At 36.9% G+C, this 24532-nt stretch overlaps 1 protein-coding gene across 3 annotated transcripts in view; it reads left to right on the top strand.

Annotated features, from left to right (window-relative positions):
* The window catches only part of FERMT2 (FERM domain containing kindlin 2), a 70737-nt gene that overhangs the window by 34683 nt on the left and 11522 nt on the right, over positions 1-24532 (top strand). For all 3 annotated transcript variants that reach the window (XM_007445961.1, XM_007445960.1, XM_007445962.1), the window contains 7 exons: positions 4740-4874; positions 14374-14599; positions 15116-15218; positions 16592-16699; positions 20299-20433; positions 21147-21196; positions 21833-21957. In XM_007445961.1, coding sequence (XP_007446023.1) covers positions 4740-4874; positions 14374-14599; positions 15116-15218; positions 16592-16699; positions 20299-20433; positions 21147-21196; positions 21833-21957 — 882 coding nt within the window. The remainder of the gene's footprint in view (positions 1-4739; positions 4875-14373; positions 14600-15115; positions 15219-16591; positions 16700-20298; positions 20434-21146; positions 21197-21832; positions 21958-24532) is intronic.

The following is a 24532-nucleotide window of genomic DNA, read 5'->3' as shown; positions in this document are numbered from 1 at the left end:
GTCTCTCAGCATGTTAAATCTTGTTTCTTTTAAAAGTAGTCTAGGAAATGATGATTCACTTCTGCTAATTAGATAAATATGGCTCAAAAGACATGCTTGAAATATCTTCTGAGTTTCTGAATCTGCATAATCATAGCAATTAGCGCTACTGATTCAAACCCCAGAAGTTACTTTTGAGGGTAAATGGGTTAACTTTGTTACCGACTTGTGCCCTTGGACTCGTTAATCAATAGAAATCAATAAAAGGCCAGACAAGGAATTCAGCAAGGCTTTACTGGGACTTCTGCTGCAGCACAAAAGAGCAGAAACAAACCACAGTTTCCCTTGCTGGCTCTCTGAGGAGGGCAGGCTGGTCCCTTAAATGGGGTGAGGGTGGGGGCAGGTTGGTGGGCTGGGCTGGAGCGGTGGCTTAGATGGTCTGCCCACCCCTTGGTGCTGTGTGTAGGGATCATGCTCAGTACCCTAGTTTTGCTTCCCAACACCTCCAGAATGGCAGTTGGTTTGTGGCCTTTTTGTATCATATTGTTCATAATTGCCCTAACTGCACATGCATGTAGCTATTTTTAGTCCCTTATAGTTTCTGTGTATTTTGTTGCTTCAGGAGACATTTGTCGAGGTGCAAGCACTCTGGTAAAGGGTCCCAGGTCCCAGCCTATCTAAACTTGAATATACAAGACTGAAGAAAATCTTTGATTTTTAATTGTGTAACTTTATTTATTTATTTATTCATGCATGCATGCAGCGCTAGTCTTAGTTGCAGCATGAGGGATCTTTAGTTGCAACATGCAGACTTCTGAGGTGCGGCATGCATGCAGGATCTAGTTCCCGGATCAGGGATCGAACCTGGGCCCCCAGCATTGGGAGTGGGGAGTCTTACCCACTGGACCACCAGGGAAGTCCCATAATTTTGTAACTTTAGCTAAAGAATATGCTGTCCTATTTTTAACTTGGAAAAGACATGCCGGGAAGCTTTTAAGAAAGTGACAGAATTTATTTTTAATGTGATTTCTGCTGTTTCGTACCTAAGATGTACTTAGCCCAAATTTATTAATTTATTAATAAGTAAGGAGCAGTTACGTTCACCTACTTTCTGGTAAAGTATTTGTTGAGGACAGTTTTACTGCTGATTCCATTTTCATGTTTCAGAATAATATTCCCCCCAAAATAGCATGTAAAATACAGAACAAGGGACTTGCCTGGTGGTCCAGTAAGACTCTGTGGTCCCAATGTACGGGGCCCGGGTTCGATCCCTGGTCGGGGAACTAGATCCCACATGCATGCTGCAAATAAGAGTCCACATGCTGCAACTAAAGATCGCTCATGCTGAAACGAAGATCCCGTGTGCCACAACTAAGACCCGGTGCAGCCTAAATAAATAAATTAATATTAAAAAAATAAGACTCAACTTATAAAAAAAAAATATACAGAACAAAACAAAAACCTAATGTGTACCAGAGTGTTCCTAATAGTAAAAATCAAATAACCAACAGAGAAACAAAAAATCCATATAGTTATTAAAAGATTTATTTGAATTTCTTTTTTAAACATGGTACAAGATATATATAAAATAAAATTAGAAAGTTCAGTGTGGTTTGCAGTGATTGCTACCATGTTAATCTTTATATGCAATTTAACTTTGATTTGAAGAAATCTAATAGAAAAATGAGTGAAGGAAGGAAATAATATAAATGGCTAAAAACCCATGAGAAAGTGTACAACATCAGTATTAATCAAAAAAATGTAAATTAAAACAAGGAGATAAACATACTGTTTTAAAAATAAAGTTTAAAAAAAATAACACAGGTGCCCATCTTCCTCCATTTTTGCCTTAAAATTATTATAACCTTTGATCCAGTAATTCTATTCCAGTGAATTTCTAAAGAAATAAAATGTGGAAAAATATGTATATAGATAGATGTTTGTAGAACAGTTATTTATAATGGGCACAGTATTAAAAGAATGGTTAAATTATGTTATATTAATACAGTTTTATACATCTATTAAAATGATCACTGATTCACATAGTCATATTCCATTTTTCAAGAACAGATTTTAAATGTCTTATACTTTTTCATAATTTCCAAATTTATACCATAATTGTATACTTTTTAAAATTAGGAAAAAACCATTAATACTTATAAAGTACTTGTCAGGCCCTGTGCAAGAAACTTTATCCATATTAATCATTGAATTTTCACAAAAACTTCCTGCGGTAGTATTAGTAGTATTAGTCTCATTTTACAGCTGAGGAAACTTGGATGCTGGCTAGCTAATAAGTAGCTTGCCCAAGTCATACAGCTCATAAATAGTGGAGCTGAGATCCGGGTAGTTTGGCCGTGTGCTTCTGCCTCAAATTGTGCCTCATCAGCGCTGCAGCAGGTGTGGTCCATCCTAGTTTGAGTTCCCCTACTGATAAAAAGCTTCTTGAATTTGTAACGCTGTATTGAATCTAGTGAGTACTGTGGGTTCCTGAAGGTACAAACTACCCCCTGTCAAATTCTGATCCAGTGACTTAGCAGTCTGCATCATTACAAGTTATGCAGCGACTTGGATTTTGTTGTCTGTGACATATGGGGTAGTGCCACCAAACACTGTGAGATACGACCTAGTGCTGCTTTTTTTTGCTGCCTTTTTCTTTTATTGTTTTTCTTTGCTCTCCCTCTCCTTACCCTCTTTATTTTTTAATTAACCTTATTTCAGTATAACTGATGTACAATAAACTGCACCCATTTAAAGTGTACACTTGGATGAGTTTTGACAGATGCTTACGTCTCTGAAACTACCACAATCAGGATATAGAACATTTCCGTTAGCTCTCAAACTCTAGCCTAACAGTCATTGCTCTGCTCTGTCACTATAGATTTGTTATCATTTTCTGGAATATTGTGAATGGAATCATGCAGTATATACCCTTTTCTAATTGGCTTCTTCCACTTAGATAATGATTTTGAGATACATTCAGGTTATTGCATGTATTAATAGTTTGTTTCTTTTTACTGATGAGTTGTGTTACATTGTAAGAGTAGTATTCCACTGATATGAAAGGATCACATTTTGTTTATCCAGCTGGGTTATTTCCAGTTTTGGCTTTTGTGAGTAAAGCTTACAAATACGCTTTTCATTGTCTTAAGTAAATAACTAGGAGTGGAATGTCTGAGTTGTATATATTTAACTTTATAAGGAACTGCCGAAGTGTTTTCAAAAATTCTCATTTCACATTCCCAACAGCTGGTTATAAGAGTTCCAGTTCTTCCACATCCTCACCAACACTGGGTATTATCAGTTTTATTAATGTTGGCCACTCTGATGGGTGTATATGTGTGTTGTGGTTTTAATTTGCACTTCTCTGACCAGTAACGTTGAGCATCTTTGCATATGCTTCCTGGTTATTCTTATGTATTCTTTGGTGAAGTGCTTGTCCAAATCTTTAGCCCACTGGTCTGCTTATTATTGAGTTGTATGGGTTCCTTATGTATTTTGGATACAACTCCTTTGTCAGATATGCATAATATATTTTTTCCCAATATACAGCTTGCCTTTTGTTTTCTTAACAGTCTTTCAAGGAGCAGGGTGGTGGTGGGTGGTGGTTGTGTTGTTTTCTTGTAGTAAAGGGCAGTTTTTTTATGGGGGGGTGTGGGTGTCCTATCTAAGAAGTCTTTGTCTACTTAAATTTTCTTTTAGGTCTGTGATACATTTAGAATTAATTTTTGCACATTGTGTTAGGTGAGGGCTAATGTTCTTTTAGAAAAATACATGAATCTCTTGTTTAGCACTGTTTATTGAAGAGATTTCCCTTTTCCCTTGAATTGCTGTGACGCCTTTGTCCAAAATAATTGACCGCCTGTATCTGGGTTTGTTTCTGGGTCCTCTCTTCTATTCCATTCATTTATACGTCTTATCATTTAGCCAGTAATTGCACTGTTTTAATTGCTGTAGTTTTATGATGTCTTAAAATCAGGTGGTATAAGTCTTCCAGGTTTATTTTAAATTGCTTTGACTCATAAAATTTATAAGGAAATGAGAACGATTCTACAATCAACTTGTTCAAAAGAGTAAGCTGGAATTTTGATTAGAATTCCATTGAATCTTTAGCTCAGTTTTGGGGGAACTGACTTCTTAACCATTCTTGCAATTTATGAACATGATATATAATATATAATGTGATATTTGTACTTATTTGGGTCATTTTAATTCTTTTTGTTACTTTCCTGTAACCATTTTGCTTCTCATCAAGTTCTTCACATGAAAATGAATAGAATAAACACAAAAACTTTTAGCCATTCGATATCAAGGTAGAAAAGTTTGAGTCGACTAAAATTTTGAGATTTGGTAATGATGGGAAAATATTTTCTTTACATTTACTTCACATAGCTTGTGTTAACTTATGGCATACGGAATGAATGAGGGCTACCATATGCTATAAACCTTAATTTCTTACAGTTTTGGATTTAAAACTATATAAATAAGAGTTCTAATATTTTCTCTCTGTACACTAGTAGATTATTATCTTTCCACTTTGAGGTAACTACATTTATTGGATAGTTATGAATTAAGAGTGCTTTGGTATATTGTTTTAAAAGTGTCATACTCCAATCTTTTGCATAGCATTAGTATCTGGCAAAAAACAAACACACACAGAAGGAAATTACAAATTCTTTTCTTGAATGGATTAATAGATTTACCAAGTGTAATGTGTTTAAATTTTCTGTTATGCTAGTAATGTTTTTTTATTTTGACAGATATCAGACACCCTGAAGAGCTTTCTCTATTGAAAAAACCCAGAGATCCAACAAAGAAAAAAAAGAAAAAGCTAGATGACCAGTCTGAAGATGAGGCACTTGAATTAGAGGGGCCTCTTATCACTCCTGGATCTGGTGAGGCTTTGACTAAGCATGGGCTCAGTGTGAGAACCATGGACTGTATGCCTCTGTGTGTGTGTATGTGTTTAATTGAAGTATAGTTGATTTACAATATAGTGTTAGTTTCAGGTGTACAGCACAGTGATTCATTTATATGCACATACGTGTGTGTGTGTGTGTGTAAATCAGAGAAAGAATATGTATATTCTTTTTCAGATTCTTTTCCCTTATAGGTTATTAAAAAATATTGAGTATATACTGTGTATAGTATATACTGTGCTGTACAGTAGGTCTCCCTCTGTGTTTTTGATATCGGGATAAATGGACTGTGTAGGTCAGGAGAGTGGTCAAGTTAAAGAACACTCTCCTTCAGCATCTTTTCCCTCAATCTTGAAGTCATCACCAGAGTCTGTTAGGTGCAGATCGTCATGTCAGGTGGTAGCAGTCGCATCAATAAAAAGAAAAGCTGGTTCTCTGCTCAGGAAGAGTCAAAAGGAGACAGTACCTTAACTGGCCTCAGTTCTTTGCTTTGTGGAAATTGGACAGTTTGTTTTTTTTAGCATTTAGTTCCAGTTTTGGGGTATTTTGTGAAAACCACCAGTATTTAGTTAAGACATTATTGTTTTTATCAGGTTACTTAAAACTGTCTCTATGCTTTGCATATGCTGGTCTCTTAGTGCCTCTCTTTTCCCTTTAAGGTGTTGCTCCTTTAAGAAGCTTTCTCAGATTTCCTTCTATTACATCCCAGACCTGAATTAGGTTATCCTTCTGTCATAAGTCACCAGACTTTTCTGTGTTTGGTATTATACTACATGTTCTCCCCTAATAATCGTGAACCCCTGCACGAACAGACTGTTTCTTACCATTTTGTTACCAGGACTCAACTCAGCATATGGCATGCAATAGGAATGTAGGCAGTGTCTTTTGAGAAGCTAGATGACTAATTAATTAGATTACATGGTTCTTTAGTCCCAGGAAATTAGTTTCCCATGTTTCCATTGGCCACACATTTACAAATCCATTTCTTAGGATTGATCCCAGCAGCAAATAAGTAAACTAATTTTACTATTCAGTTCCTTCCTGGTTTTTTAAGTTCTGGGGTGATGATGATGGTAATGAAAATACACAGTGAACATAGAGGTAATGTATGCCCAGACCTATTTCATACACTTTACTCGTGAAAACTCATTTAATTCTCACTACAACCCATTGAGGTGGATTATGTTATCACTCACAATAAGGATGAAGATATTATGGCACAGTAAGTTTAGGAATGTCTAAGGTCACATACCTTGTAACTTTTATGTCACTACTCATGTACTGATTACATTTGGGAGATACCAAGAAATAAGACAATCCTTACTCTTAAGTAGTTTATAGGCTCATTGAAAAGCACAATTACAGGTACTGTATTTAAGGAGGTAATACATCAATGTTAAATGAGTGTTGCAGAAAATAATGTTATAAGAATTCAGAAGACAAAGCAATTTCAAGTAGGGTATATTCAGTTTTGGGATTGGGGAGGTAAGTTTGTGAATTAGCTAGGATTACAGTGGCTAGGATTTTGATGGGAAGAAAAGGCAATCCTAGTAGAAAGAATGATATTAACAAATAACATCCTGGCAAAAGAAAAGTACAAGATGCGTAAATAAACCATTTGAGCCAATTCATGGGAGAGACCTCAGAGGAACTTCTGGATCACACTGGAGGGTATTTAATGTCAGGCTGAGGAATATATAGGCTAGTGCATTGTAGAGTCATTGGTTTCTGAATATGTTACAAAATGAACAAGTCATTATTTTAGAAAGAATATCAAATTTAATTCCAGTAAAATGTGGAGGAGGGAATGAGGGGAAAGAGTAGTGGTAGAAGCCTACAGATTAGGAGGTGAAAGAGAATAAAAGAATGTGTCTGTCATTAGAATAAGGTAAAAAATCTGATTTAGACTTGATTATATAGATGAAGGTATCTGACAGTAGACACAATCCCTGCTTTAAGTTATTTTTTAGTTTAAATGGAAACTCATTTAATTCTTAAGACAAAGAACTACATAGAAAAGTATATTTATGGGCTGATTTTGGAGTGGTTGAAATCAGTCAGGATTGGTCTTAGAATTGCAAGTGAGAGCTTTTATATAGTGCTTTAAGAAAATACAATTTGAAGACAAAAGATAATGAATTAAGACAAGGGAAAGCTCCACATCTTTTAAGAGTAAGTAACTATGGGTTTCTTTTCTTTCTTGTTTTAAATTGAGGTGTTACATACAGTAAAATGAACAGATTTTAAATCACAGATGAATATTTGAAGATGTATATACCTTGTAACCACCCAGAACCTGATGTAGCGTATAGCATGATACCAGCACCCCAAAAGGCCTCTCGCATGCCTTTTCCCAAATAGCCACTGTTTGCCTCTCTCAGCACAGAATAGTGTTACCAGTTCTTAAACCTCATGTGAATGGAATCATACACTGTGTGTGATCTCTTGTGTCTGTGAAGTGACTGTGTTTTCAGTGAAAGAATTAAAAAAAAAAATAGGTTTTATTTGTCTACACCCAAGCAGTTTAATTAAAAACATTTCTACACTCAAGCAGTTTAATTAAAAACATTTGGGCTTCCCTGGTGGCGCAGTGGTTAAGAATCCACCTGCCAATGCAGGAGACCCGGGTTCAAGCCCTGGTCTGGGAAGATCCCACATGCCGCGGAGCAACTAAGCTCGTACGCCACAACTACTGAGCCTGTGCTCTGGAGCCTGCAAGCCACAACTACTGAACCTGCGTGCCACAACTACTGAAGCCCACGTGCCTAGAGCCTGTGCTTCGCAACAAGAGAAGCCACTGCAATGAGAAGCCTGCGCACGTTAACTAAGAGTAGCCCCCACTTGCTGCAACTAGAGGAAGCCTGCGTGCAGCAGTGAAGACCCAATGCAGCCCCCCCACAAAAAAGTTAAATTAATTAATTAATTAAAAAAACATTTGAGGAGTTGATGTGAAATCCTAAGAAAGTACACAAAGATAATGACATGTAGAGGACTGATTATCTGTAGAGAAGAAGTCCCATATACACATGAAAAGTAACGTGATTAATTTTTTTTTAAATTTATTTATTTAATTTATTTTATTTTTGACTGCGTTGGGTCTTTGTTGCTGCATGTGAGCTTTCTCTAGTTGTGGCAAGTGCGGGCTACTCTTAGTTGCTGTGCATGGGCTTCTCATTGCGGTGGCTTCTCTTGTTGCAGGGCACAGGCTGTAGGTGCACGGGCTTCAGTAATTGTGGCACGCGGGCTCAGTAGTTGTGGCTCTCGGGCTCTAGAGCACAGGCTCAGTAGTTGTGGCCCACGGGCTTAGTTGCTTCGCGACATGTGGGATCTTCCCGGACCAGGGTTTGAACCCACGTCCCCTGCATTGACAGGTGGATTCTTAACCACTGTGCCACCAGGGAAGCCCCAACATGTGATTAATTTTTAAAACAAATATTAAATATCTAGTTTGCATGACTTTATGATTTATCAGTCATGTTAGTCAAGTATTGGACCAAATACTGAGAAATATGATCACTTGCATGTTGTGCCCATAATAACTAGCAACAGGTCCATATGTCTCAGTTTATATCTTTGGGGTGTCAGATACTGTGCTCAGTGCTTCACAGGTGTTCCTGTACTGCAGGGTGTGGTAAGGAGTAGGTGTGATTTTCATTTTACTGAGGAGGAAACAGGCTCAGTTTCCCTTAGTGCCCATGAGCTTCTTGAATTGTGAGCCATCTCAGTGTGAGCATGGTTAACAATTATATATATGTGTGTATATATTCAATAAGTGATGATTATTATTTATTATATACATTATCTTTCTTTTTACCCTCACAGAACACCTATGATTCTGGTGGCATTATCCCCATTTTACTTACAAGGAAAGAACATTACAAGGGTTAAGTAATTTGCCCAAGGTCACAAAGCTAATTAGGGACACAGCTAGGATTCAAATCCAGGTTGCTCTGGCTCTAGCACTCATGTTTCTAACATCATCTCTCCAATTATAACATTTAAAGTAAATATTTTATGAATTCTAATACAAACATTTGATAAAATATTGGTGTGTAAATTATACCTCAACAAAGCTTTTTTTAAAAGTAATGTTTCAAGAGGTAAAGGGTCATGAGTGAATTAATGATTCTCAGACTTCAGTCAAACTCTTATACAGAATTATGATAAAATTCTCAGTTTTTAAATACCTTGCTTACAGACTGTGCTCAAGTGATACACTTTTGAGTGCTTTGCCACTTCGTAGCTGTAACTAGGTAAATATCTAATCTCCAAATACCTGTGAGGAGGGAACCATTTAAGTAGCCTGATCCCATGTCTGGGGGAAACAATTTTTCCAAGTAAGAATTAACTTGACTGTATAGTACTGACTTACAGACTACCAATTTCAGGATTTATTATGTAAATAGAAATAGAAAATTACTTCATTAGAAACTTTCCTAAGAAATCTTAAAAGCAGCTAGACAAAGGAAAAGTCTGGGTCCTAAAGTAATAGAGAAAGTAATCAGTACTTAACTTGCTTGGCACTGTCAGGAAAATCACCATGCAGGATGCCATTTTTCCTAACTGGAATTTGCCATTTTAAACATCAAAAAATTTCTTTAAAAACTATTCTTTAATTGTAAAAGCAATGGGAGTTCCCTGGTGGCCTAGTGGTTAGGATTCTGGGCTTTAACTGCTGTGGCTCGGGTTCAATCCCTGGTTGGAGAATTGAGATCTTGCAAGCTGTGCAACGTGGCCAAAAAAAAAAAAAAAATTACAAAAGTAATGCATGCTCATAGTAAAAATTCAAATATTACAGAATTATGTTTTTGCTTTTAATGATGAAAGTGGGACAGTGTTATACATGCATTTATAATTTGTGGTTGTTTTTTCACTCAGTGATACATACTAATGGACTTTATATCACTTTTTAATTACAAAAGTTATACATTAGTACAGCCTCATTATAAAAAATAAAAGTACCATAGTATAGAAGATGTACTAAACCAAAGCTGAAAATTTGACTTCAGTTTATTCCCTTGGTACTCCCTATCAAGAAGTAGCCATTTTTTTTTTTTTTTTTTTTTGCTGTACCCGGCCTCTCACTGTTGTGGCCTCTCCCGTTGCGGAGCACAGGCTCCGGACGCGCAGGTTCAGCGGCCATGGCTCACGGGCCTAGCCGCTCTGCCGCATGTGGGATCTTCCCGGACCGGGGCACGAACCCGTGTCCCCTGCATCGGCAGGCGGACTCTCAACCACTGCGCCACCAGGGAAGCCCAAGAAGTAGCCATTTCTTAATCACTGTGTATAACTATATTGTAAACAGTTGGAATACAACTTGCGCGTACCTTTTCTATATGCTTTATATCTACTTGCATGTCTCGTTTTGTTTTTATAACATTAATGAGAGACATATATATTTGTTCTGCAGTATGAGTTTTTTCATTGAACAGTATGTTTTGGTGATCTTTCTGTGTGTCAGAGTAGAGGTCTCCCTACTTCTTTGTATATAGTGTCAAATTTTTCCATGTAGAAGAACTACATTTAACTGTTTCTCTAGCTAACTAGTATCTAATTTTTCTGTCAAATATACTCCAGAAAGTTTCTCCAAGATTCAGACATACAGTTGACCCTTGAACAATGTAGGGTTGGGAAGTCAGCCTTCTTCGAAATCGAAAATCTGTGTATAACCTGTAGTGACCCCTCCATACCTGAAGTTCCACATCCAGAGACTCAACCAACCACAGATCGTGTAGTACTGTAGTATTTAGGATTGAAAAAAATCCACATGTAAGTGGACGCACACAGTTCAAATGTGGTTGGCACATTCTTCAAGGGTTGCCTGTACTCTGTGAAAGAGTTATGAAGGCGACAGTTTTGCACTCCCATCAACAGTATATGAAACATTCTGCCCAATACTGAATGTTGTAAATCTTTACAAAATGTTTGCCAGTGTGACAGGTATCTCAGAATTACTTTTTTATTTCCCTGGTAAACACTGAGTGTGAACAATAGTTGAAGAATATTTCATATATTTATTAGCCATTCCTGTTTCTTCTCTTAATTTTCAGTTATGGACTTTGTCCATTTTCTTTTATCTTGTGTTTTTGTTTTAGTGATATTAATCTTTTGATGTGATAAATATTTTCCCTATACTGGCATTCTGTATTTAAGTTTGTCTGTGCTCTTTTTTTACTATACTAAAAGTCTTAACATTTTTATGTAGTCAAATCTGGCATTTATTTTGTAGTTCTCTGTTTTCGCTGTTAATAAAATCTTCACAAATATTACAGAAAATTTTCTATATTTCCTTTTAATACCTTTATAATTACTTCATATTTATATATTTTAATTTATCTGTAATATCAGTATTCATATTTTTAATTCACCTGTAATGTGTTTTCTAAGTATGGTATGAGCTAGATACCTTGATGGAAAAATTTCTTCAGTTATTAAGTACTTTAGTATTTTTTAGGAAAGGATATATGTGTATATAATCACTAAGTTATAAGGCAGATTCTACTGTATTAAAATATAGGGATACTCTCAGGAGCTATTAGGTTACATTGGGTTTTTAATATTTATAGTAGGTGTCCCAAGACTGTAGTGCTTATTGAAGTCTTTGTTTCTCATCCTTATAGTTTTTAAGTTATCATTGCATGTTGTTCAGCAAACTCATATTTTATTGCTACTTCACCTTACCCTGTATTAGTTTTCTGCTTCAAATACGGCTTAAATTGGGCAATCACGAATACAGGCTGGTTGGGATTATCACTGAACTGGGACTTTAACACACATACCCTCTGACCCAGCAATGCCGCTAGAATTGGGGAATAGGTACAAAACTGTTTATTGGAAGGCACCGTTTGCAATGGCAGTGGTGACATCAATAATAAAACTCTAAAATGAATAAGTGCACACCAACTGGGCATGGCTTAAATAAGTTACGGTACCTGGGAGGCAGTGTATTTGGCTGCAGTCAGACTGCTGATTTACAGTTTGGCTCTGCAACTTAATAGCTCTTGACATTGGACATGTATGTTAACTTCTCCTTGCCTCAGTTTGCTCCTCTGAAATGACAATAATAGGTTTGTTGGGAACATTAAATGAGTTATTACTGTAGATTGCCTAACAAAAAAGAACAAATGGGAAAAATGAAGTGATAAGATACGACATGTAGATTACACAAAGTATAGGTAAATAAGGTGGAAGGGAATTGATTGGGTGGCTGATTCTGTTAAATGATGTGTAATGTAGGGGAATATATTTTCTGTTTTAGAAACTTCGTAAGGAAGTTTCTAAATCAATTCTAACTTTACTCAGTTCTGAATAGTAATTATAGTTCATACCAGGAATGAATTTTCAGTATTCTGACATGTTTAGTAAAAGATTTGTTTGTTAGATCTTTGAAATAAACAATGAGAAGATTCTGCCTAGAAGGTAATTTTCTTTTTCCACACCGTACTTACATGTATACTCCTTATAGCAGAATTATTCTTTGCCCAGATGAGCTGGAGTAATGTTTTCAGCCCTTTTAATAAGTAACTCTTTCAGAAAATGCCCTTGTAGTTTAAGGTTCTTGCTTTTAAAGGTACAACTAAATATCCCAGTGTTCTTCCTTGAAGGCTGAAAAGGAGCATTCACAGCTTTCTTTGTTGCTTATTTAACAATGTTCACATTCTACAAGTTGTTTAAGTGTCCATTGGGAAGAATACATTTAGGGGTATCAGATCAGATACCCTGAGGCTAGTAAGAGGTTTTTTTTTTTTTTTTTTTTTCCACTTTGTGCTCTCTTCCTAGACTCCATCTTGACAACTTCAAAAATCTCTAGCATTACCACCACTTTTTCATAGGTAATTGTTTCTATCATTGTGTGTTTGGGGTGGTATGTCATTAGAGATGAAAGGAGAGAAATTCCTAAGTATATTCCTAAATTAGGTAAGGAAAACAGCCATTCCATTAACATCATGCATTAACAGTGTGACACCCATTTACACATTTTCTTTTTAAAAATTATGACTACAGGATAAAATATATTAACAGAGTTAGAACTTTGAAGGGGTGCTTTTACTTAATGTCATTCTGAATTTTTTTAAAGTCTTAATTTAATCTCCTTAATTTTTGTAGTCTAAATGACAGAGGATAGATCATCAGTGGACTAATTCAACAGTTTTTTTTAATGTTGCCTCTACCACATACCTAGCCCTTTAACACTGAGAAAGCAGAAGATTAAAAAGACAGTATCTCTACAGCTTCAGGGGGTTAATTATAAAATGCACCTTGTTAGCCTCTTTCTAGGGCAATATTTATATATCCCTTTGCTCGAATACTTTATTTGTAAATCTGTTGGAGCCAGTTTAGCTATTCACTGAGAAAATTATTCCCTTAATTTATGTGAATTTATTCAGTTACATTGAGCCGTCTTAAAACAGGGTATAGTGATTTCAGAGGGTGATAAATGTATACATGTTTGTCACTACCACATGACTAGAGCACAACCTTTTTTAATGACTTTTTAAAAAAATTATTTTTATTTATTTATTGGGCTGCATTGCTGCAAGGGCTCTCTAGCTGCGGTGAGCAGGGGCCACTGTTCATTGTGGTGCACGGGCTTCTCATTGCGGTGGCCTCTTGTTGTGGAGCACAGGCTCCAGGTGCATGGGCTTCAGTAGTTGCAGCATGCGGGCTCCAGAGCGCAGGCTTAGTAGCTGTGGCACACGAGCCCAGTTGTTCTGTGGCATGTGGGATCTTCCCAAACCAGGAGGCAAATGGGGGGTTGGAATTCAAACGCTGGAATCCTGATTCTAAATGATGCTAATAGGATTTGTATATCATTAACCAGGACTCGAACCCGTGTCCCCTGCATTGGCAGGCGGACTCTTAACCACTGTGCCACCAGGGAAGCCCAACCTCATTGTTCTGAATTGGACAAAACTTGTTTTACTTAGATTATAGCTTCTAAGGTTCTTTACTCTTAAATACACTTGGAATATTTACTTCAGTTTATGATTCACAATTAGGAAAACATCTGTATTTTCTTCTTCCCATTTTCTTTTCATTTTCATTCTTTGTTTCTGTCTTCTATTATTGCCTTTCTTTACCTTCTGAATTCCTTTCTTTCCTTTTCTGTAGGCACTGATGTTCTTTACATTGGCCCTCTGAAAGGTGAGCCTTGGCACAATTAAAAAACAAAAGTGTTGGTCTATCTGCTTCAGCAATATCCTTAACTTATATTCTAACTCTCTTGAACTGATTTTTTCCCTAGAGTTTCCAACTTAGTTATATTTTTTGACCTTATTGTTATACATGTTCTTAATGTTATACAAGTAAAGTTAATTTCACTTGTTTTTGAGAGGTAAAATAATGTACTAAAGCTTTTCCTTCCAGAATGAAGCTTGTGTTTCTCAGTATGCTTTACATCATTATAGCATGTATTACTGAAAACTAAGATAACTATACTTCATACTTACTACCTGTTGTTCATGTCATTTATTAGGAAGTATATATTCAAGCCCAGGACTTTATAGTAAAACAATGACCCCCACTTACGATGCTCATGATGGAAGCCCCTTGTCACCAACTTCTGCTTGGTTCGGTGACAGTGCTTTGTCAGAAGGCAACCCTGGTATACTTGCTGTCAGTCAGCCAATAACATCACCGGAAATCTTGGCCAAAATGTTCAAGCCTCAAGCCCTTCTTGACAAAGCAAAAATCAACCAAGGGTAAGTTTTTGTTTTGTTTTGTTTTTTTGCTGTTTACCAATTACTTTACAAGTTTTTTTTTACTGAAGTTATAGTTAATTTACACTATTGTGTTTCAATTGTACGGCACAGCGGTTCACTTATATATATGTGTGTGTGTGTATATATATATACACACACACACATATACAGTGGTTCAGCTATATATACATACAGCATATGTGTGTGTATATGTGTGTATATGTGTGTGTGTGTGTGTGTGTGTGTGTGTGTGTGTGTGTATAGTCTTCTTCAGTTTCTCTTCCCTTATAGTTTATTACAAAATACTGAATATAGTTCCCTGTGCTATATAGTAGGTCCTTGTTGGTTATCTATTTTATAAATAGTAGTGTGTATATGTTGATCCCAGCCTCCTAATTTATCCCGCCCAACCAAGAGTAAGTTTTAAAGTATAGATACAATTTAAGAATTTCTTTATCCACATAAAGGTAGAATTAATTTTGTCTTGCTCTGTTGCACTATTGTTAATTTGTCCAGGTGGCTTGATTCCTCAAGATCTCTCATGGAACAGGATGTGAAGGAAAATGAGGCCTTGCTGCTCCGATTCAAGTATTACAGCTTTTTTGATTTGAATCCAAAGGTACCGAGGGTTTAGAGGGATCTCTTTTGTTCCTTTTTGTTTGCTTTTTGGAAGTTGGTGGGGTAAGGAACTGTTTGGATATATATAGCAAGTCCTGAATAATATTAAAAACTCAAAGCTTTGGACAAAGGCACCTGCATTTTAAAGTAGTCTGTTGTTTTAGTAAGTTGGAAGCATAAGTAAACCCTTTTCTTTTTGTTAAATAATTAAATTTTTGGTTGATTTGTATTTTAAAGGAACTAGTTAGGTACTACGGAATTGGTAAAGTTAGTTTATGTGTTTTTTTTTTTTAACATCTCTCTTCAACTGTACATAATTATATAGCCCAGAAGATGTTGCTTCCAAAAAAAATTCTTTTTAAGTCTGTATTTCTCTCAATTTAATAGCCAAACATTGTAATATGTTTTTACTATCAGATGGTTGGCATCATCTGTGCTACTGAAGTACCTTGCTTTTCTGATAAGATTTAAATTTGCTGTAGAGATCTGGAGTATTTTCCCACAGAAAACACATGGCACAGAGATTTGGGTCTTTTGCTTTCATGTCATCCTTGCGGGTGAGGGGACCTCTCTTGTCTGGTTCTCATCCTTTTCATGTCTAGATTATAGCCTAGATTTTAATGTATATATTTATCATTTTAAACTATGTGCTTAAATAATTCTTCATACAACAGTAAAATGTATATAGTAGAATTACAAAAAATCATTTTAATCCCTTTTTAGGCTATATCATACCTAATTTTGGTAAAGCCAAAGCTGTTCTGGGAACATAGTTATATTTGCATGGGGTGGGAGGGGGCTATGTATTTTGTTACCATTCTAAGATAGTATTGTTACAGTATTACTATTGATTTTTATTAATGTAACTAAAGGGATAATTCAATAACATTTAAGTAAACCTTTTCTACAAATGTGTGTGTATGCTCATGTATGTTTGTGTATGCCCTCTATTTTGGATTCTTAAAATAATTACTGTTTCCAAGGACCTGCCACTTTGTCTGGGTATGCTTTTCCACAGTGAACAAGATGTTCCCCGAAATAATTAATTTACTGTCTGATTATGACATGTTAGTGTGGTAAATTGCAACAACAATACTGAAAAACAGTCAGTTCTACCTTACTTCAATGTCTTCAAGTTAAATTCCTTTTATTAAGGGCTGTAATACCTAATGGTTTTTTCCCTGGAAAATAACATACAGAATCTGCTTCTCATACTGAATATGTAAAAATCTTATGGCATATTGTAATGCCATTTTTAATGAAAAATTAGATGTGGATATATTTAGGGATACGTAACCCTATAGGTAGCTTTTTTCCTTATTGTTAATGTAAAAGGTAATATATTACAAAAGAATTGTATCTCTTTTGCTGCAGTATGATGCAATCAGAATTAATCAGCTTTATGAGCAGGCCAAATGGGCTATTCTCTTGGAAGAAATTGAATGCACTGAAGAAGAAATGATGATGTTTGCAGCCTTGCAGGTAGTGGCGAGTATTGGTAAATGGGACTTTTCAGGGGAAAGGGTAGGGGATTATTTAAATTGGTAAAGAGGCATAGTAATTCCAGTAGCATTCTGATAGGTAGTGTTTTATTTTTTGCTATGTAGAAAGTGAACAGACACTTAGAAGGCAATATATGTGTGAATTTAATTTAATTTTTGTCTTATGTAAGAGATTAGTGGTATACTTAATAGTTACTTTTCTATATCCTGTAGGAGAAAAATATCCTTCCACCCCTAGATGTATATAAGCTTAAAACTGTCCAATTTTCCCCTGGAAATAAAATCTATATTAAGAATCAGATTTCTGAAATGAAGCTTTGCATAACTTCATAAATAACTGGGGATGGCAATATTTGTAAAATGGGCTATGGCAGAAATTAACACCTTTTAAGATGATAAAATTTTAAGAGACTAGTGAAACTAAACATAGATAAGTTTTTAGAATGGTAATCCTTAAGAAGTAGGTAGCTAATGTTAAACTAGTATTTTTCCAAATGTGGTTCTTGCTTACCACCTGTTTCAGAATTACAGTAGGGCTTATTAAAAAATTAATTGCCCACTTCATTACTGCTGTTCCCACTGGTAAAGTAATATTAAGGTGGCATCCACAAATCATTCTTGGAGACACTGAGGTCTGATTGACCACTAGATTAATTTTTCTAGATTAATAATTTCAGATATCTGCGTGAGGCTTTGGCGAGTGTTCTCAGATTATGGTGGAATTCTATTTTAAGTACTGGAAGCAAGGTTGACATTCAGTTATGAATATCTTTCACGATCACAATGATTTAATTTTTTCCTTAGAACACAAATAAAAATGCCCTCAACCTTCCAAATGTTTTTATGTACCCAGAAGAGTTTCTCAGTTAAGACTCAAAAAAGTTGTCCTTTAGAGAGGAGGAGCAGCTCATTTCTCCTTAGTTTTACACACTGAAAGAAGGGGATCAAAATGAAGCTCAGACAGGGAACATTGGTAATGACAGATGAACTAGTTTAGTTATTTTCTAGAGACACGCTCTATCAGTTAAGACTCTCATATTGTGTTTGTGGGTGATTCAGATTACCTGAAGAATTTCTTTAATTAAATTCGGGAGCAGTTTTGTTCAGAGTTATCTCACTTGGTTTTTATATAGTGTTCTCTCTACATCTTTCTCACTTAGAGTATGGGCTCATAATTTTCTACTGAAAGTTTTGCTAATGACAGAATAATAATACATGTAAAATTATGTGGGGAAAACCACAGGTTTTCTTATATAGAATTTCTTATCTTTTTATTATAAAAATAATGCATTTTTTAAAAAAGCCAACAGATATATCCCAGCACATAGGTGTTCAAAAAATATTTGTTGAGTGAGTATACACGCAGTCGTACTGTCATAGAAATGGGATGATTATTCAGCTTTGCCCCACTCCCACCCCAACCCAATAAACATTAGATATTCCATTTCGATTCAGTGAAAAACACCTCAGAACCATGGATTTTATTTCATGGAGACTGAATGCCCCAAAGCATAGCTTTCCTGGACCATTTTAGAATATAAATTCATTGAGACAATTTTGGACTACAAATCCCCTGAGTTGTTGGAAGCCTTCCAAGAGACTGACCCAAAGCCTCATGGAAGCCATCCAGTACAAGAAGGGGGAAACTCTGAAAGTATGGCAAGGAGATGCCTAGGGTTTTTTATTTTAGACATAGCTTACAATCTGAACTATTCCCTCCTTAAGAGTTTCTGGTTCCTTGTGTAAAATAAGTCTACAATAGTAAAAAGAAACAAAATAATTCAAAGTAAGAAGCTGTGGATAAAAAAAATTAAATTAGGTAAGTTAGTAACACTGTTTTTCAAGTATTTAGGTCCAATCATGTATTGTAACATTTAACAGATACTCCATGCCCCTTTGAAATCAAAACTGGATTTTATGACCAGTCCCATTCACATCCAGGATTTCTCCAGTATAACTCAGAAGGACCTTTTGCATCAGAATCATCTAAGGTACTTAGTAAAAATGCAGATTCCAGGCTGGACCCCATATTTGCTGAATCAGAATCTCTGGGGGTGAACGAACCTAAGCATCTATATTTTTAACCAGCTCTCCATATGCTTCTTAATATGCTCTGATATTTGCGGCCAGTGCCTGGGGGACTCACCCTGCCTTTTTCTTCACGATTTGTGAATATGAAAATTTCTACCACTATAAGGATCTCATTTCAGCACAACTGAAGATATAGCCAGAGAGTAGTCATTACTAATTCACCACATCTTAAAATACAGAGGAACGTTGATATTTGGCCTCAGGATTAGTTCACTGAATGTTCCCATGAATAGATTGTATTCAGTGAATGAATCCTTCAGAAATATGGATTGCTACTTAGTGCTTTGAAAGGTAACTGATTAAGTGATTTAAAAGTTCTGCTTAACTTTTGTATAAAACCTCTCTAAAGTTTAGCATCAAAATCTAATCATTAATATTTGTTCTAAACCACTTACCTAAGTGTATTTAAAATCATGACTGGTTCTATACCCAAAGATCTTTCTATCTTCATATAGGAGGAGTTATCACTACTCATTATATATATACATATATGTATATGGGAGTATTCATGTGTGTCAGTGGTGGTATATGTATTCACATATAAACGTACTCTACCTTATTCTAATGTATGAATGAGAAGGTAAATGTCATCTCTCTCTGATCAGGTTTTCAGCATTGAATTGAGGATGGGGGAAAGTGGAACTTTAGTTTTCAACATAATAGTGTTAACTAAATTTCCTCTGCTGGATAATAGTAGTAATATAAGGTAACCAATGTTAATCCATTTCTACAGAAGACCTTATGCATATTCTGTTCATTCATCCAGTACTTGTTGGTTCTAGCCTGCGTTTTAGACGTGGAATACTGCAGTGGGGGGGAAAAAGACACTTAAAGGTCTCTGCTCGTGGACTTCCCTGGTGGCGCAGTGGTTATGAATCCACCTGCCGGTGCAGGGGACACGGGTTTGAGCCCTAGTCCGGGAAGATCCCACATGCCACAGAGCAACTAAGCCTGTGCGCCACAACTACTGAGCCTGCGCTCTAGAGCCCGCGAGCCACAACTACTGAAGCCCGCGTGCCTAGAGCCCGTGCTCCGCAAGAAGAAAAGCCACTGCAGTGAGAAGCCTGCGCACCACAACGACGAGTAGTAGCCCCCGCTCGCCACAACTAGAGAAAGCCCATGCACAGCAATGAAGACCCAGTGCAGCCAAAGATAAATAAATAAATTTATTCTTTTAAAAAAAAAAAGTCTCTGCTCATGTAGAGTTCAGTGGGAGAGGTGTTAACTCTCTAAATCCTAGGGACACCCAAACTGAATTCATTTGTATTTGTCCAGGGACCCTACTTTTTTGAGTAAACATTTATTAGCAGGTTTAGGACATTGATTTCAGGTGCCATGCCCATTATTTTCCTATCCTTCTAATTCTTAGAGACGTTTAGCTTTTCAGATTAGGTGATGAAAGACATTCAGTATAGATACAGATAATATCTCATTTTAAAACTTATAGTTAGAACAATCATTTAAATAAAATATCACTTCTGGTTTCAGTATCATATCAATAAGCTGTCGATCATGACATCAGAGAATCATTTGAACAACAGTGACAAAGAAGTGGATGAAGTTGATGCTGCCCTTTCAGACCTGGAGATTACTTTGGAAGGGGGTAAAACATCAACAATTTTGGTAGGGTGAATCTTTTACCTACTAATTTAGTTTGAACTGATGTTTATACCTTTCTGTGGAATTAGGTTTCCATGCAGTGTTTGGAGGGTACAGAGAAATATTTAGTGCTTTAGAAAATACAGACATCAGTTTTCCAGAAACTTTCAGGGAAATTTTTAACATTAATATTGTTCTAGTGTCTAGTGCTTCCAACACAGTAAAGATCGATCTTGACAGTCTGCACATTCTCTTACAAGTAGTGGGAGAATATTCCTTCAGAGGAAAAATTAATCTCAAGTCATGGTAAAATCCGTTTAGTGATCTCCAAATTTGAAATATTACAAAAAGAAGAGAAAAATAGATCTCAGGAAAATTTTTAAATGCTTAGGTGTTAGTTATTACAGAAGAAACACTATTTTAAGGACTGTTACGAGTTACAAAAGTTCCATATGCAGCTATAAGCAGTTTTAGCTATATTAAAATCAACAGTATATTCTTGTGGGTTGTATAAATTGCTATTTTGATCAAATTTTTAATAGCTTTTTATGCCATTTGAAAATACCATTGTACTATGTGACCATATAATATGATTGTACCTTTAAAATCTTTACAATCCGTATTTTATGTAATTTTCCTTGTTTACTGAATAAGCTGGTTCTTGATATCAGATACTAAACAGTAGAGTTTCAGATTTTTTTTTCATGAGAAAAAAAATGATTTAATTCTTTTCCTAGGGGGACATCACTTCCATTCCTGAACTTGCTGACTATATTAAAGTTTTCAAGTAAGTACAAAAGGGGAGGAATTCCAAATATTAATGAATAAATGTCAGTTTTATAGCCATGTTCATATTTTTGAAATTTACTCTGACTGGCAAATGAGGGAAAATAACCATCTTTACCGAATTAAAATTGCAGTACTAATTAAATTGTTTTGTCTGATAAACATTTTCCTTAAGGTGGGGGAGGAGGTTGTGTAAACCTTTAGTCTTGCCAGGTAAACTCGCTTGTTTAGAGAGGCTCCAGAGGCAGCCCTATGGACATCATGAACTTGCAGGTAATTACAGGACCTAGGAACCTTCCAATCATTGACATTTACTTCACCTTTATTTTCCTATGCTTTCCATGTGACTTGCTAGTGATAGGGACAGCTACAACTGACAAATACTGGAATGTTTGCCTTACTGTCTTCCTCTGACCACTCACTGTAAGATCTTCCTGAGTAGATTGAGAAAGGAGGGGCAAATCCAGTAACAGCGACATTGAATATAACACACTGGCCAAAAAGGAACTGAATTCAGCATATGTAAAACTTGGTCTCAGACTTTTAACATTGTTAAAGTTTGCTGTTAAAACATAGTATTGATAAAGTTATTTCAAAAGTGTTTTTTTTTTTCCTTCTAATTCTGTTTGACACATAGGCCAAAAAAGCTGACTCTAAAAGGTTACAAGCAGTACTGGTGCACCTTTAAAGACACATCTATTTCTTGCTATAAGAGCAAAGAAGAATCCAGTGGCACACCAGCTCATCAGATGAACCTAAGAGGTAAGGAAAGCCTTGGAATGACCAATATTGATGGTGGAATATCTGTTAGCTAATATTCAATAAACTTTGTTTTTTGCTGGGGGATAAAGTTGCTGAGTTTTTTTGTTTCTCAACTCCTTTAGGTACTTTTTTATGTTTAGTATTCAATTTCACATGAATATTTTGTTGTAATCTCTGTGCAGTCCTCACTTGAAGTGTGTGATTCTACTTTTATCCCAAGTCAATGTATGATGTCTCTTTTCTGTTCTTCAGTATTAGGACATTTAGGTTTTCCTCATTCTGCAGGAGCTGCCCCCTTAATTTTCAGGGTCTGCCTCATTCTCATCTGTGCTGTAGTCACATCTCCTCCCAGTTTTTGCTGGGATCTCCCTTCCTCATCAGCACCCTCCTGACCTTCACTGCTAACAAGCTGGTCCAGCTCAGGTCCCCAGTCTCTTGGTTTTCTGGCTCACCAGTGGGTTAGCCACCTGCAGGGTTTAGCTGAGTTCTTCCCCTTTCCCAACACCTCTTCCCTGCACATTTTCGTCATCTTCAACACTGCTCTCGTCCTGGCCCCTGGGGCAGCCCCAGGATACCCCTCTGAGGCTCCTCCTAGCTGACAACCTGAATCTCATTGGTTTCCTCTTATTTCTTCAGATCCAAAGCTGTCTCAGAACAGGGGCTGGTATTTGAGGCACACATTGCTGGACCTGTTTCCGTGGTCCTGTGGCAGCTGTGGCGGGCTTGCTTCCTGTGGCCCAGACTGAGGCTGGCCGAGGTCAGAGCTGGTTTTGTTTTGTTTTTTAGTTTCTGTTTTTGGTTTTTTTTTTTTTTTTTTTTTTTTTTTTCTGTTCAGGTCTGTGGAGTTACAGCTTCATTTGGTTTTAGTGAGTTCTGTTGGTTCTCCGCACTGCTCCTTCACCACTCTCATCTGTTGGATGTACTGGTAAGGGTGGTAGGAGAGTTCCCTCTCCAGGTTGGTCTGGTTCTTCTGTGGCTGGAAGACATCCTGCTGCCTCTTTCTGTGATTCTCTGCAGCCTTCATCTGGTCTTGCAGATTGTTCATGAGCCTCTCACTCGTGGTGATGTTACTTAAAACTGCCAGCTCACTTCCGGTGTAGATGCCACTTCCTCCAGGAAGCCTGCTCTCCACAGGCTCCCCGGCACTCACTGCCCCGGGCACCCAGCATGCTTGGTGGAGGGCGCGGCAGGTTGGCTTCTCGCTGCTCCACACTCCTTTTACTGTGCCTTCCCTTACAGCAAAGCTGCAAGACTAAAATACATCTCCCAGACTCATTTCCAGTGGGATTTAGATTCCAGCCAGATGCATCCTTGTGAGACTTGAATTCCTGAGTTAAGGGCTTGGAGAGGCAGTTAAGAAAGGAGTTAGGTGCTTCCAGGCTCTGGAGTTACATCTGTAGATCTGTATTCTTAATTTTTCTTAGTAAATTGTGCGTTAGTATATTTTTAGTATATTTCAACACGATGTCCAAATATCTACCCTATCTCTATTCTGCCCAGTAGTCATCCGAACTATTGCTGTGTAGTTACACACATTTTAATAAATAGAAGGACCTCTGCCCTGGGTAGATGATTGCTATGCCCATGTGTTGAAATTCTGTAATTTTCCTAAAACTTCTAGTTAGACTGCCTTTTTCTCTAAGTCACGAGTTTAACCTTTGAGTCTTTACCATTATTTGTTACTCTCAAAATCTATTGCAGCTGTCCTCTTGCTTCCCTTCGAAGCTGCTCAGGACCAGCTGCAATTGTCCATTCTTGATTTAGAGACTTAATCTGTCTTCTGGCCCCTGTCTTCTCTGTCCCTATTACATCCTTAGTCTTCTCCTTCTATAACTGAGAAGTTAAGTCCCAGTATGGAGAACAGCCTACAGGGCGTCCTAATCCCACTTCTCCCAAGACCTCCCAAGGAGCACTTTTCTAGCACTTCACACTGGTGAAGGTAACACTAGACTAAGAATCAAACGGCCTAGATTCTGCTCTGCCACTAAACTAAATCAAATGGCCTAGATTCTGTTCTGCTCTGTGATTTTGGAAAAGTAGCCTATCTGGACCTTAGTATCTTCCTCTGAGTAATGAGAGTGTTGAACTGGATGCTCTCTAAGGCCCCTAAGATATCTAAAATGCACAGTTCTGAAAAGTGCAGTTCAGCAGATGCTGATTGATCTCCTGCCATGAACTGTGCCAGGTACTAGAGACAGGAGCAAGAACAGATTATAGCCGCATCCTTCAAGATGTTGTAGAGCATGTCAGGAGATAAACAGCTACAATTCGGGCAGTAAATAGTACTTTAAAAAGTAAGCAATAGATCAGAGGGGCAAAGAGGTAAGGGTGTTGTACCAGTTAGTCTTCAGTGACATTGGAGAGAATTAGGAGAGACTCCATGGGGGAAATAATGTCACAGTTAAGATCCGAAAGAGAAAATTGTGATCTGTGGGAGGAAGGAGTTGGTAAAAGAGGCTGGTGTGCAAATGCGTGGAGAGAAGCATCCGCAGTCACGGCGGGTTGTGCTTCCGGAACGCGGAGTTTAAGCGGGGAGGATGAGCCCTTCCTTAATAGCTGTTGAATCCATTCCTGC

The sequence above is a fragment of the Lipotes vexillifer genome, unplaced genomic scaffold, assembly GCF_000442215.2.
Source record: "Lipotes vexillifer unplaced genomic scaffold, Lipotes_vexillifer_v1.1 scaffold43, whole genome shotgun sequence".
Classification (NCBI taxonomy): domain Eukaryota; kingdom Metazoa; phylum Chordata; class Mammalia; order Artiodactyla; family Lipotidae; genus Lipotes; species Lipotes vexillifer.
This window is presented reverse-complemented; position numbering and strand designations above follow the sequence as displayed.